The sequence below is a fragment of the Bactrocera latifrons genome, unplaced genomic scaffold (assembly GCF_001853355.1).
Source record: "Bactrocera latifrons isolate USDA-ARS-PBARC rearing strain unplaced genomic scaffold, ASM185335v1 scaffold_3, whole genome shotgun sequence".
NCBI lineage: Eukaryota > Metazoa > Arthropoda > Insecta > Diptera > Tephritidae > Bactrocera > Bactrocera latifrons.
In genome coordinates, this window is record NW_017536629.1 from 3,740,217 (window position 1) to 3,754,034 (window position 13,818).

The 13,818-nt window shown below is 35.3% G+C and overlaps 1 protein-coding gene across 2 annotated transcripts; it reads left to right on the forward strand.

The window, feature by feature from the left end:
* The first annotated feature begins 317 nt into the window (after positions 1-317).
* LOC108970389 (amino acid transporter ANTL2) lies at positions 318-6,608 on the forward strand. 2 transcript variants are annotated; one of them, XM_018935726.1, is made up of 6 exons: positions 435-808; positions 3,365-3,610; positions 3,764-3,873; positions 3,951-4,091; positions 5,797-6,003; positions 6,065-6,608. In XM_018935726.1, exons 1-6 carry the CDS (start codon positions 435-437, stop codon positions 6,589-6,591), a joined length of 1,605 nt encoding a protein of 534 aa, XP_018791271.1. In that variant the 3' UTR covers positions 6,592-6,608. The 2 variants fall into 2 exon arrangements, with proteins under 2 accessions (XP_018791272.1, XP_018791271.1); XM_018935727.1 differs by lacking the exon at positions 3,365-3,610 and having other exon boundaries at positions 318-808.
* Positions 6,609-13,818: the final 7,210 nt, after the last annotated feature.

Below are 13,818 nucleotides of genomic sequence, written 5' to 3' on the forward strand. Positions count from 1 at the left end.
GTACAAATACAAACATACATTAAGTACATATTTATGTATACTATATGTAAGCACATAAAAACATGGTCTGAAGCCGACAGTCTTGTAAGAACCGCTCACCACTGCTGGAGGATCAAATTACTTGCAATAGTTTTAAGTATACCCCACTAAGCAACGACTTGTCACTGGGTTGAGCGAATTCACCACAAATGAACAAATTGTTTATAGGCATACTTGCACATAGATATGTATTTATGTTTAACGGTAATGCGCTGCAAATAGTTTGTAGACTGAGCGAAATTTTCTAATACAAACTATGCATCAGTTGCTCGCCTTAACTTAAACCGTGCAGTTGCATCGCTCCGAATCGTCACATATCGGTTGTTCGCGATGAGAAATTTTATTGGCTGAAATGCAAATTCCCATATAAACGGTATTTTCTTTTAAAGTGCACCATGTTTTTCAAGCGTCGTCAGAAGCCTGCATTGCGTCCTTCGCGCGCATATTACCACTCTAATGAGCCGCCTTCCATTCAGTCTCACAATGATCAGCGGCCTTTTTTATCGCGTGCGCGCTTCAGTGCGCTGCCACATTTGCACAAAATCGAGGAAAGGGAGAATTTGACACTCTTCATTGCAGTCCTTTACGTCGTTGATTTATTTGGTGTACTGCCATTAATAACGCTCCCGGCTCTGCTGGTGCAATTAGGTGTACTGGGCATACCTTTGGTCTTGTCCGTTATAGCGCTACAAATTTACACTTCCTTCTTACTCAGTCAGTGCTGGATTATGGCTGAGTCCTTCGATCCGTCGATATCACAAAAGAGCAGGTGAGTTCAAAAATACGGAGAATTCAAGCGGTTTTCACCACATACTTAACCAACATTTTGATTTTTTTGTATTAGTAAGAAAAGTAGAATAGACAGATAATGAATATTATCATTCTCCGTCAGTAGACAACATCTTCAAAGTTGGATGGTGAAAATTATTCGCCAGACAAGATTTAGAATGAGGTGTAATTCAAAGATTGTGAAAATACGGAAACAGACCCAATTTTTTATATTGACAGAAACTGTCGCGATCAACAGGGTCGTATGAGGATGCTCGAGATAATGTTTATACTCTCACAACTCTTACACAAAATTAGAATAGTAGTTTTGTGCTCACAATGACTGCTGTAACAGCAAAAAATAAATGGAGAGGTAAATGTATATGCTAAAAATATATATATTATTTTATAGTGATATTTCTTCATTCACTATATATAATATGCATATGTATATATGTATATGTAGTCATACATATCAAGGTGATCAGAACGATGAATTGATCTCTCTGTTCAAGTGATAACAGGCGGTGAATGGGCGGTTTATTCACTATAAAAACTCATAGAGAAATGGAATGAGTACATGAAAGCGGCCGTTACTGATAGAAGCTTGATAAAGATTTATTCATTCATTACAGATTGGATCTTAATTACAAATAATGAATATTACAAGAAACTTCGTTAATATCATCTGATGAGTGAACTGCTATTTGAAAACCTTTTGGTATATTGATCGGAATGTAAATCTCTGTCTAAAGGCTAACTACTTGACCTGACAGAAACCGAAAAAATAAACTTTATGTTTCAAAAGTTTCAAAAGTTTAAAAAAAGCTAACTGTGAATAAAGTCTAGAGAGATTCTTGAAGTGTTTGTCCAATTATAACTATTCGAATTGGTTAAAATAGGCCAGACGGTAAATGATTTAGTAAATTCGTAGCCGATGATCTTCTGATAAAACTAAATACGGCGAATCCCTCTAATATCTAACACTATATAACCGGTGATCCATTAGAGATTCCTTTTTAAATAGACTTTTCTTGACAGTTCATGCGTGAGTCGTGCGAAGCTGTCATGTTATTTTTGTTCAGTATAGTTTGACATTTTTTTTGCATTTTCGTTAAGTGTAATATCTTAAAAATATTCTCTGAAAATTTCACGTTGATCCGATAATTAGTTTTTGAGTTGTTCGACAAATATCAAAGAGAGCTCGGGCACTTCAAAGCGCTAGTGTGAAATTTTAAACGCGTTTTTCTCAAAACTATGTTTTTTGAACTGGTGACAACTGTAACTCGAAAACTGCTCAGTAGATTTTAATGAAATTTATACAGCTTTTAGAATACATAATAAACTCGGGCCTGATCGAAGCATTTTTGTTTTTCAAAACCTTCGATCAGGCCCAGGATTATCTATTTATAAAACAAATTTTTTTTGTCCGATTGATTTTGAGATGAATGTCCAAGGACTTATGGTTGTCACCGCAAGTATCTTTTTTTTTGAAACAGGGTCAACACAAATAACTATAACTTTGGAAATTAATTTTTTTTTGAAATTTTCGTGACTTCAAGTCAACACATTCTATAATATAATAATGCCATATTACTACTTTTGTAAAATAACACGAGTTAATACTAAAAAAATAAAAACACTGAAAATTGTAATTTTTTCCTGCCTTTGACTACCCCTAACCCCTTAATCCTGAACAACGTTCACAAATCGTTAAACTTTATTACGAAAAATAATAATAAAAAAAATAAATGAAGGCACTTGATTTTTCCAAGCTCTCTGGGCTCTTGGGAAGTTTCATGAAGATCCGACGTTTTCGAGACAAATTTTATTGAGCGATGTGATCCATTTCTGTATCAATAGGTATGTAAACCAGCAAAATTGCCGCATTTGGGACGAAGAGTAACCAGGATTTGGTGTGGTTTGTGAGCCAGTGAAATTATCCGTCTATATGTCTTCAAAAATTATGCTGGTGAGAACGTAATCATATGGCCACCGTTATCGCGCCATGATAGTTAAGTATTTGATGCCTGAAATCGAAGCTCGTGATCTCCTTGACATTTGGTTTCAACAAGACAGCACCTCTTCCCACACATCGCATTAATCAATGGATTTATTGAGAGAAAACTTCTGTGAGCAGAAAATTTCCCATTTTAGGCCAATGTTTTGTACATCAAGATCATCTGGGATATGTAGATTCTAAAGTCTATGTGGACAATCCTTCTTCTATTCAGGCCTTGGAGCAAAACATCATGCGTGCCATTCGCCAATTACTAGTCGAAATGCACGAACGGGTCATCAAAAATTGGACTCTACGTATGGATCATCTGAGTCATAGCCACGGCCATCATTTGAAAGAGATAATCTTCAAAAAATAAAAGCCAAAGATTTCTCTTTAGAATGATAGTAAACATTCTCCATTAAAAGATGGGAACCTCGAAATGGATCACCCTTTAGTAACTCCGTTTGTGTTATCTTGTATATTTTACAGTTTTGAATGATACAGAAAATCGTTACATCTTATAAACCCATATTTAATGGAAATGATTTTTTACAGATATCCCTATGCAGCAATAGCCCATTTGGCATATGGCCCCTGCCTGAGCCTGTTCGTGCGTATCTTGCTCGATATAAGTATTTTTGCCACCGCCATACCAAGTCTACTGATAGCAGCACAAAATCTCGAGCTTGTCGGGGAGCGCATAACGGATAATAAATTTTCCTTCTCCTTTTGTTACTGGGTTATTATAATAGGAATATTTTGCTGTCCGCTAATGTGGCTACGCAGTCCTAAATATATGCGGTAAGAAGCAATAATACATGAACAAATCATAATATTCGATGGCATAATATCGGGCGCACTTACACGGGTCTGATAAATAACTTCGCATTACGTATATTTGCTTTGAATTTATATGAATGTATGAACTATGTTTGCTATTGCTTTTGTTTGTAGGGGACTGACGATTTTCTCGCTTGTAGTACTCGTTATTATTGTGATTCTCTTGTGGTTTTGCCTTTTCACATCCGCACCGTTGGGCAAACCCTTCGAAGGTGTCAGCTTAGGTATGCTCACTACTATACACCTATGTTTGACTCCACATATAACTTTTTTATGTTTGTTTGCATATTTTTCTTCATAGAATTGCCATCGTTATTAGCCCTGCTGAATGGTTATAGCATTTTGGCTTTCCAGTTTGACATTCATCCGATGTTACTCACCTTGCAAATCGATATGCAGCAGAGATCTCAAGTTTACTGGGCCGCATTCAGTGGCATCACAAGTGAGTTTGCTATGCATTCATTTATATTTAATATACAGACGTACATAACATTATAAAAAAGGGCGGTTTATTAAGTACTTACCCTCGTCGAAAGCGGTCGCCATTATAACATTTATAAAAGGAGAGATTTATTATCGTGTATTACTTTCTTGTGGACGGACACTAGCAAAATCGGGATCGTAGTTTTGCTTTAATCGCGGGTGGTTACGTATTTTAGAAACATAGGCCAATATCGGTGAGTCTTTAAATTTTTGGTGTTGGTAGGAAAATTGTCCACTTTAGTTTAGATTCTTTACACGTTGACTCAAAGAGGGCGGCTTGAATACTGTATATTATTCTTTTCCGTCGAAACCACTGCTTCAATAACACTCAACGCTTCAGCTTGTGTTTTGGTGAGTTATGAGGTGCCTCAAAAACGGTTGCTGAGGATAAATAGACACAGGACTTCGAACTTGTATTTGGCAGATCGCCGATTGAAGTAGTGTGAAGTAGCTGAAACAACAGGCATCTAAAAATATCGAGAGGCTATACTATACCGTATTATTTGGCCGATTTGACGCAGAATTGTAGAAAAAATTGGTCGAAACATTATGTTTTTTTGAAAAACTCGCAAATTTGCCTATTTTCCACTGAACTGATTAATAATTTATATCATTAGACACTGCAAACAAATTATAATAAAAATAACTTTGGTCTTGCTTCGAGTCGAGTATCACATATTGTTCAAGTCGGTATCATCCAATTCGGGTCAAAAATATTCGGTTATCATTCAGTGGTAGCGAACGGAGTCGGATCGTCACGGAAAAAGTATGGCGCAACGACGCCGCCGGCTCATAAATCGCACTAAACCCTAATTATTTCGGGATACAATGGTGACTAATGGAGCACGTGGGGATTGTTGTCTGACATATCATCATATTTTCCGGATCATTTTCAAGTTGTTGCGCAGCCCGATTCACGAACATATGACGATTCTGTTGGTCAAGTGGTTCCAGTGTATTCTTGCATCAATTGGATCTTGTGAGGAAGTAAGGCAAGACCTATTCGCTAAATTCTCCACAACGACGTCACAGAGATGCCCAACGCTTGAGAACGACAAGTGAGAGACTGTTTTGGGTGTTCATCTCTCTTGACACTACGAGCAATTCTTTGTCCCACTGGCACGGGAACATTCAAATTTATTCACTAGACGCACAACGTTTGATTTGACAGGACAGGATTTTAACGACCATATATTGGACGTAGCGCTCTTAAAGTTGAGGTCACTGACTCTGAATTTCGGTAATAAATTTTAATAATTTCGACTCGTTTTTGGATCGTAAGAAAAGATTTTCATGATGAAATGTCAAACCTTATTGAAGAGAAATGTCTAAAGAGCGGGGAAAATATATCATCGTTTTGTGAGCACTGGAAGCAAATTAGGTTCAACAGATGCAAGCGGTTTTTTCAGTGGAACGCGGTCAACAGAACGAAAGTATACTTTCACTTTCAAACGCGGTTCCAAAAACGCAAAAAAATGTTATTCCAGAGGTTCAGTGTGGTTAAAAAATGTTGTTTTAGAAGGTGTTGTAAATCAGTTAAGCAACACTATCTTTGATAGAGAGTACATTATTAAAAAAAATTAGCTTTATTTATAGCAGAACTAAGTAAAATTACCAAGTGAAAGTATATAATCATTTAATTTAGTTCATTATTATTATTTCAGTAACATGCGCCATAGCCATATTCGGTTCCATTATTGCTGTATATAAATTCGGTACAATGATCGCGGATAATCTGTTGGAGACATTGCCGAAGAGTGTGGCGTTATACATTCTGCTCATACTTATGGCTTTGCAGTTGTGTTTCTCAGTTATTGTCGGTAGTTCCGCCATGTTTTTACAAATTGAAAATTATCTGCGAATCAATGAAGGTAATAAAACTGATCTATTGAAAATCTCTAACTAAATAATAACTGTATTCAAATTTTTAAGCTTTCTCATGGAAACGCATTATTCTCCGTTCCACCGTTGTCGCTCTTGAAGTGCTCATAGCCGAATTTGTACCCAGTTTTGATGTACTCATGGATATCGTAGGCGGCACGATTATTGCCCCATTGGTCTTTATACTACCACCGTTACTATATCGACGCATAAGCCAAATGGAAAGAACACATCAGCGCGTTGCAACCGAGTCTTCTTACGGCAGTATACCACTCGATTTGAACTTCGAGCCCGTGCATACGGATATAGAACAGTTATTGATGCTGGAACAGCAACAGCGCCGTGGGGTGGCGCTTTCTTGGCGTTTAAGATTGCATAAATGCTGGTTACATATTTTAAAGTATTGGCATCGTCTGAAATGCGATCTGACGATGTCGCTGTCGGTGATGCTTTTCGGTGTGGCGGCCACTATAATTTCCACATATTTGAATATATTTAGTATTCATGATCTATTCCGATACGAGGCAACATGTTTCTTTAATATGACAAAAGATGTAGCGAAACTTCAGAAAAATTAAAGATTCGTATAACTCCACTGTTTGTTTTGTCATTTTTATAGCAAAGATTTAACTATATATACATATTTATTGTGCCCGAATGTAGGCAACAATAGTTCGGCTATCATCGTTGCAACAAAAATGGAACAATTACTCATCAGACATCACTTTCGGGGGTTTATTTGTCGCCAGCGTTGTTGTGCGTTGTTTCTAAAAAACATTCAATACTTCGTCAAGTTTTATTTTAAAAACTGTATGTATAAATCTAAAAATAAGCAGTGTTAGGTAAGTATACTTTTAGGGTATTGTAGTCAAAAGATGAAAGTGATATTACATAATAGTTGTTTGGCGGTCAATAGTGAATCAGGTCAAGTTTTCTAATGTGAACCGTTATCTAATGTAAACCGTTTTCCAGTGAGTGCAATGTGCAGAAGGAGCAATATCTGGCCTATAGGCCGGGTGAGGAAAAACTTTCCAGCCGCTGTTTTCCAAATAGTTTTCAACCGGTCTTGCAACATGAAGCCGAGCGTTGATGTTCATGTTTGAAAATTATTGCCTTAAGTCTAATGGCAAATTCTAGGATTTTTTCGGCAATGGCTCATTTCATTTTGATGAGTTGTTTTAGTAGCGTTCTTTATTAATACTTTCGCTGGATTTTAGAAGCTCGTAATAGAATAGACGATCAATTGCCTGACCATGAAGAAGTTCGGTTGGCAATAACAAAGCGGCGGAGGCTGATGGATTGCTGGCCGCGCTATTCAAATCCGATGATTGTGGAAACCCCACAATCTGCGTCAACTACCGTGGGTTGGAAAAGTCCTCACACGACAAAGAAAGACTAAACTCTATAAGTCACTCATTATTCCCGTCCTGCTATATAGTGCAGAGGCATGGCCGATGACAGCATCTGATGAGACGACGTTACAAGATTTCGAGTGAAAGGTTCTACGAAGGATTTTTGGTACTTTTCGCATTGGCAATGCTGAATACCGCAGTCGAGGGAATGATGAGCTTTACGAAAAATACGACGGCATTGACCTATGTAGTTCAGGGAATTAAGCGACAGCGGCTACGCTGGATAGGTTCACTCCAGCTCTGAGAGTATTAGACGTAGTACCAGCCGGAGGAAGCAGAGGAAGAGAAAGACCTTCACTTCGTTTGAAAGAACAGGTAATGAAGACCTGGTTTCGCTTGGAATCTCCAATTGGAGACTAGCGCGATGTTGTAAACTCCGCGATAACCGCGTGAGCGGTGCCAAATTAAAAGCATTGCCCTAGCGTGATGGATATTTGGCTTTACCGATGATTTGCGTTGTCCTAAAGAATCCATTTCTCATCACCAACCACAATTCGTTGCAAAACTGAATTTTTTAATATCGTTCAATGCTCGTGAGTTTAGCTAGACCATGTTCAGAATAAACTTACACCAACTTACGACGACTTTCGACTTCACAACAAGACTTAGAGCCCTACCTTGGGTCATGTTTAAAAATCTATTTTTGTTCAAGTGTAAGATTCTAAGATTCAATAACAAGTTGCTTATAAAAAGAACTTTATAATTAATAAAAAATACTGTAGGCAAAATAATTACCATTTCTTGCACAGTTGATTGGCAAATAATTCGTAGAAAAGAAAAATAGTCTTCCTTTAGAATTAATGACTTAACTACTCACATTTTGGTACAACGCACAACATTTTCGTTTGTGGCTGCCGCTAAGCTGTGGAATGAGCATGAAATCTCCGTTACGCCTCCTTCGAAGTCAGGTGTGAAAAATAGATGTGTACTTCCGCACAAACCTAACGACACACACGCTTGCTCACCAACGAATATATGGAAATAATGAAAACGAATGTGATTGGCAGCAGAAAAAACAGTTGTTTTTTATAAAGCGGGAACACAAAAGTTTTACAACAAAAATAATAACACCTAGCAAGCGCACAAGCTCATCATCACAACGCCAATAGCTGCGCTGCCGCAATAACAAATGTAAAATGTCGATGAATGGCCTTCAACGTCCTTGACTGTTGATGTGCTGATGACGCGCCGTTGTTGTTAAGCATGGTTGGGACCGTTGAGGTCGTGTGTTGCGGATTTGAAGTTGCGGTGTGCTGCAGCTGCTGACGAAAAATATAAGCAATATTATAAGCAAGTATATATGTATATATGTGTGCTATATATATAATAAGTATACAAATCTGTCTGTATGTATGTAAAGAAAATAATGAAAAATTGCGCCAGGTGTGAAATGCCGCCAGTGTTATTACGACTGCTGCTATTGTTGCTGTTGATTTTATAAAATTGCCAGCGCTACTTTATTATTGGCTTCAATTTGTTTTATTTATTAACTTATGTACTTGACGAGGGTTGCGTTTATTGTGTTTTACCTTTTACATATATGTATGTACTATATATAAATATAATATTTCTGTTTTTGCATTCGCTCTCTCGCGTCGTCTGTTACAACGCCATCACGTTTTTGCTCAATACAAATTATTTAAATTTCTTTTGATTTGCCGTTTCTGCAGTTTTGTAATTTTATTTTGCCTTTTCAAGTTTACATACAATTTATTATTATTCCTTTTATATTATTTATAATTTTTATTTTTATATTCTATTCAAATTTAATAAATAACGTCATCGCTGTAATTCATAAGGAACTAAAGGCCGCAGCGTTGCGACTATGTTCCTAGACATATGGATATATTCAGACATAAATAAAAACATAGCTGCTTGTGCATTGGAGATATTGAATGAAATTATGACTAATTCTCAACAAACGCGTCTGCCGTGCCTGCCTACGATATGCGATAGTGATTCAGTAGATTTTAAGTCCGTTGATCATCAGCTGATATGTTGCGCAATTATTGTGCAAACGATTAATATTTCAAGGGTTTGCTCAAATGGTTTTATAGTTTTACAATTTTAAATTTTGAAGAAAAAAGTCTCAGCACAAAATGTTTCAATCGGATCAAAATCGGGTCGGATCGGATCGGTGTTGTAAGAGAATTAACTTGTCGTGTAGTTCATCCTTAAAACCCTACGTGCTCTACTAAACATCGAACATGAAAGCTGTGGGCGGGATGGGTGCCATGTTTACTCACTCCGGATAACAAGCGCAACAGTGAGACCACCTCTATCATGAACTCGTCTAAATTGATCGATTCTGGTTACGAAGTGTTGTTCCTGCTACAGCATTCTCCACGTTGTGTCGCCACAGAGACTAATGGAAAATCTTCAGAAAACATATTTGTGAGATGGTTTAGAGAAGTTGGAGCTTCATTATATTTGCTATTATTATGCTATAAAATTAGTCACTATTTTTTCCAAAATTTTTGTTTTCCTTAGAAAATAAACTTTTGTAATTGAATTTTAAGGCTAAAGAAGTTTCGACAAAATTTACATTAGGTTCTTTTTTTAATTATGGAAATAGCAAAAAGCTAGAAAAAGGGAAGAAAATAATTATAAAATATATTAAAATGTCTTAGGTAAAAGTAGATGTTTTGTTACAAAATTCCCAAAGTTTGACCCAACTGCCTTGGAAATTTTCGTATCAACAAAAAATATTTCCAAAAACTTAATATTTCACAAAGATTTTGTTTATGTGTTTTGTTTAAAGCAACATTCTTCGAATTTATACCTGTGACCTGCCAGTTTACTCTGATCAAAAATCGGATTTGGTAGACTAAAAACTAGAAATTTCGAGCAAAATTCAAATTTTATTTTAAATTTTTTTATATTTTTCATTGTTTCGAGCAGAGAACGTGTATTATAATTTTACGTTTTTTGTTCGAAGGCCAACGTGCCGTGTTTGCAAAATATACTTTGTATTTTTCTCTTAATTGTTCAAGAAAAGAATTATATAAACAACCAGATTGTTGACAATAATTGACGATGAAAAAATGAATAACCAGCGCGTGTTGCCTCGGATAGTTTTGATAGCCTGTGGTTCCATCAGCCCACCGCGGCCAATGCACTTTCTCAAGCATCAACTCGTTTATTTTGTTGACGTCTTGAGCATCAGTTGGTTCTTTGTCAAAACGTTCTTGACCCTTTTTGAATAATATTTTCCAATCAAAAACTCTTGTTCGTGACAAATCATTACCACCGAAGACATATTCCAACGTTTCGGTAAGAGAATTTTGATTGCGCACACAAAATTTAGTAGAACTTCTTTGTTGTTGTAAAAGAATATTATGCTATACAATTAACCGCTATTTTTCCAAAATTTTCGTTCTATCTTCCCATGATTGATTCAATAGTTTTCAAGCTGTCGCGCAGTGCTTTGAACGTAGACAAAAAATAAACTCTTGCAACTTTGAATTTTAATGTTAAAAAAGAAAGAAAATAATTATAAAAAAATATTAAAATTATTGAATAATTATTTTTAACGAACCAATTTAAGTTTGGTGAAAATATTTTATTTTTAACACTATCTTAGTCGTACCACGTGTTTTTACGTTCGGTGTCTTAGGTGAAATTATATGTTTTAGTACCAAACTCTCAAGGTTTGACCCGCCTGTCTTGGAAATTTTGCTCAAAGCAATATTCTTCGAATTTGTACCTGTGACCTGCCAGTTTGATTTTATCAAAAATCGAATTTGGTGGACTAAAAACTGTAAATTTGGAGCTAAAATCAAATTATCTTTTAAAAACTATCGAAAAATATGAAATTAAAAAAAAAAATTAAAATTTTTGGTAAATAATACTTTGAACGTAAAATAAAGAAATCACGGACACTTATTAAATTTTAAATTTTTGATAATTTTTGAATTTGGTACTGTGAAAAAGGTGTGGGGGAAACTTGAGTAATCTATCGTCAAACATCTTCTCATCGATCAAATAAGCTGTTCAGTCCATCCTTGAATAAATAAAATCCATATGAAGACTGAACATGGCCATCATTGTTTTTAGAATTGAAAATTTGCCCAACGGTTTGTTTACCTTTAAATTTCACTGAATTAATATGGCACGTTTCTCTTGCTATTGCCTTTTGCAGAGTTCACTGCCGTTGACCTTTAACAACAAAATTTACTTAGAATCTTCAGAGCTTATTCTTTGTACATATTAATTTATCATGCGTGCGCAAATTATATGAGAAATAATAAAAAATGCTGGTTTGTTTTTGTAATTTATGTTACCGATTATGTGAGCATTAATACAGACATACATACACAAACGTTATGTAGACACTTTCTGGTGTGGCCAAATTTTAATGTCTGTAGGCGTTGTTGCTGCTGCCCTTTACCCTTTGCCATCAACACTTCCTACATACAAATGTGTTTACATATATTTACACGCATGTTTGCACAAATTACACTTGCTATTTATCTATGTGTACAAGTGTATATATATGTATATACATATATATATGTAAATGTATGCAGACATTTGACTTATTTGGCGTCTTTTGCTATTTTTGCCAATTTCTCGGTCTCCAGACATTGGAAGGATGTTTATGCTACAATTTATCAAAAACTTTGTGGTTTAGTTTAAGTTTAGACTCATTGTAAATTCGAAAAAGAAGAATACAACTGTAAATTCACAAAAACAGTAACCAAATTACATTCATTGGCTTCGCTTACTGTTAAATTTGTCTTTTCCAACGTTGGTTTGTCATTTTGCTTTATTTCCACTATTATTTATAATATGACTAATCGCAAAGGTTTTTTCGATTCTAATTCCGGGTTCCAGTGTGCGACGCACGAAATAAATCACGAGCTGAAGATGAGCGTGACAACTTCGTATAAGCGTGTCAAATTTGATTGTCCACTTTGTCTTTTCATTGCCTGATAATAGGTTGTGCTAAAGCTAATAAAGAAGAAAATAGTAAAAGTGATAATTAAAGGCATTATACTGTTATATAATTCAGTATAAAACCACAATATAAACCGGGGAAGCATGCAGAGACAATATAAAAATAACTTGCAATAATTGCATTGTTTACGATTCGTGAAATGACTGATGAAGCAGATAAGCCGATTTCGATTTTGTGGAAAGAATTATTATTAATTATATTTTTAATTTTAATAAGACTTAGTGTTTTTTTAATAAAAATATTCTTTCTAATAATAATTTATGGTAAAGAAATACAAGAGTAAAATAAAATGTTTTAAACGTCAGTTGCCCAGATATTTAAGTCGTACAAAAGACTTAAGAAGTGAACTTCAGCAGATGTTGAAATGCTATAAAAGACTTAAGCAACGAACTTGACACTGAATTGTTGCTTTCATTCAGAAAATAATTTTTTGCTGTGTCTGAAAGGTTAATGCTCTTGAAAGTGAAATGGTAACATTACTAAAATCTGTGATATAAATAATCTTTAAAATGCTTCTAAAATTACTTTAATAAAATGTATTGAATTTGTTAAATTGGGGAGTTTTTGGTAAGACTAACTGGATATACTATTAAACTATATTACATTAAGGGGATACAAAACTCGAAATATTTTACCTTGTTTAATTCTACACATCTCTAGAATATTTTCCTCAGTTTTTAAGCTGATCCGAGTAATAGTTTTGTTGATACTGCTTTGAGAACTTGTGCGCTCGGGGCAAGCGGGGCTAAGTGGAATGTCTTTAAATGTTGGTAAGATTTTTTGAGAACTACTCAACCGATATTTATGAAATTTTACACAGGTCTTTTAGATACAATTCTTAAAGACTTGGATAATTTTTTCTTCGGCTGAAATTATTTAAAAACAAATATCGCGAAACCCGAGTGGTCATCGGAAATGTCGTCGCAATGGCCGAGTTTAAAATAGTGTTTTCCAAAAATTTCAGAATGTCTTTGCTTATAGTGTGTATTTGTAAAATTATATTATTCTAATGAAATATATCATTTTTATATGAGAAAAATTTTGAAAAAGGCTATGTTTGACCAGAGGAAACCCATGTAACGTCTTAAGTATAAATTCAAGTTTTAAATTTTCATACAAAACTCGTTATTCGAACCAATAACCATAATGTTACGCTCATAGTTCAACTCCTCGTCCCTATTGCCAAAAAACTTGTACAATCGATTTTCACCACCTTCTCTTCAGGCTAATTTTTCACCAGCTTAGTCATTTACCATAAACAGGAGTTGATATTAATCACTCAATGCAAGTTCCAAATTATGAGATGGATGCATGCGAATATCAGAAGCAAGCTTCCAGAGCTCTTAATCTTAACGCTTAACGCTTTCCGAATGGAATACTATTCCTCTCCTATTTTTGGGAGTTGGCTGTTTTTGGACGATTGGCTCGTTCAT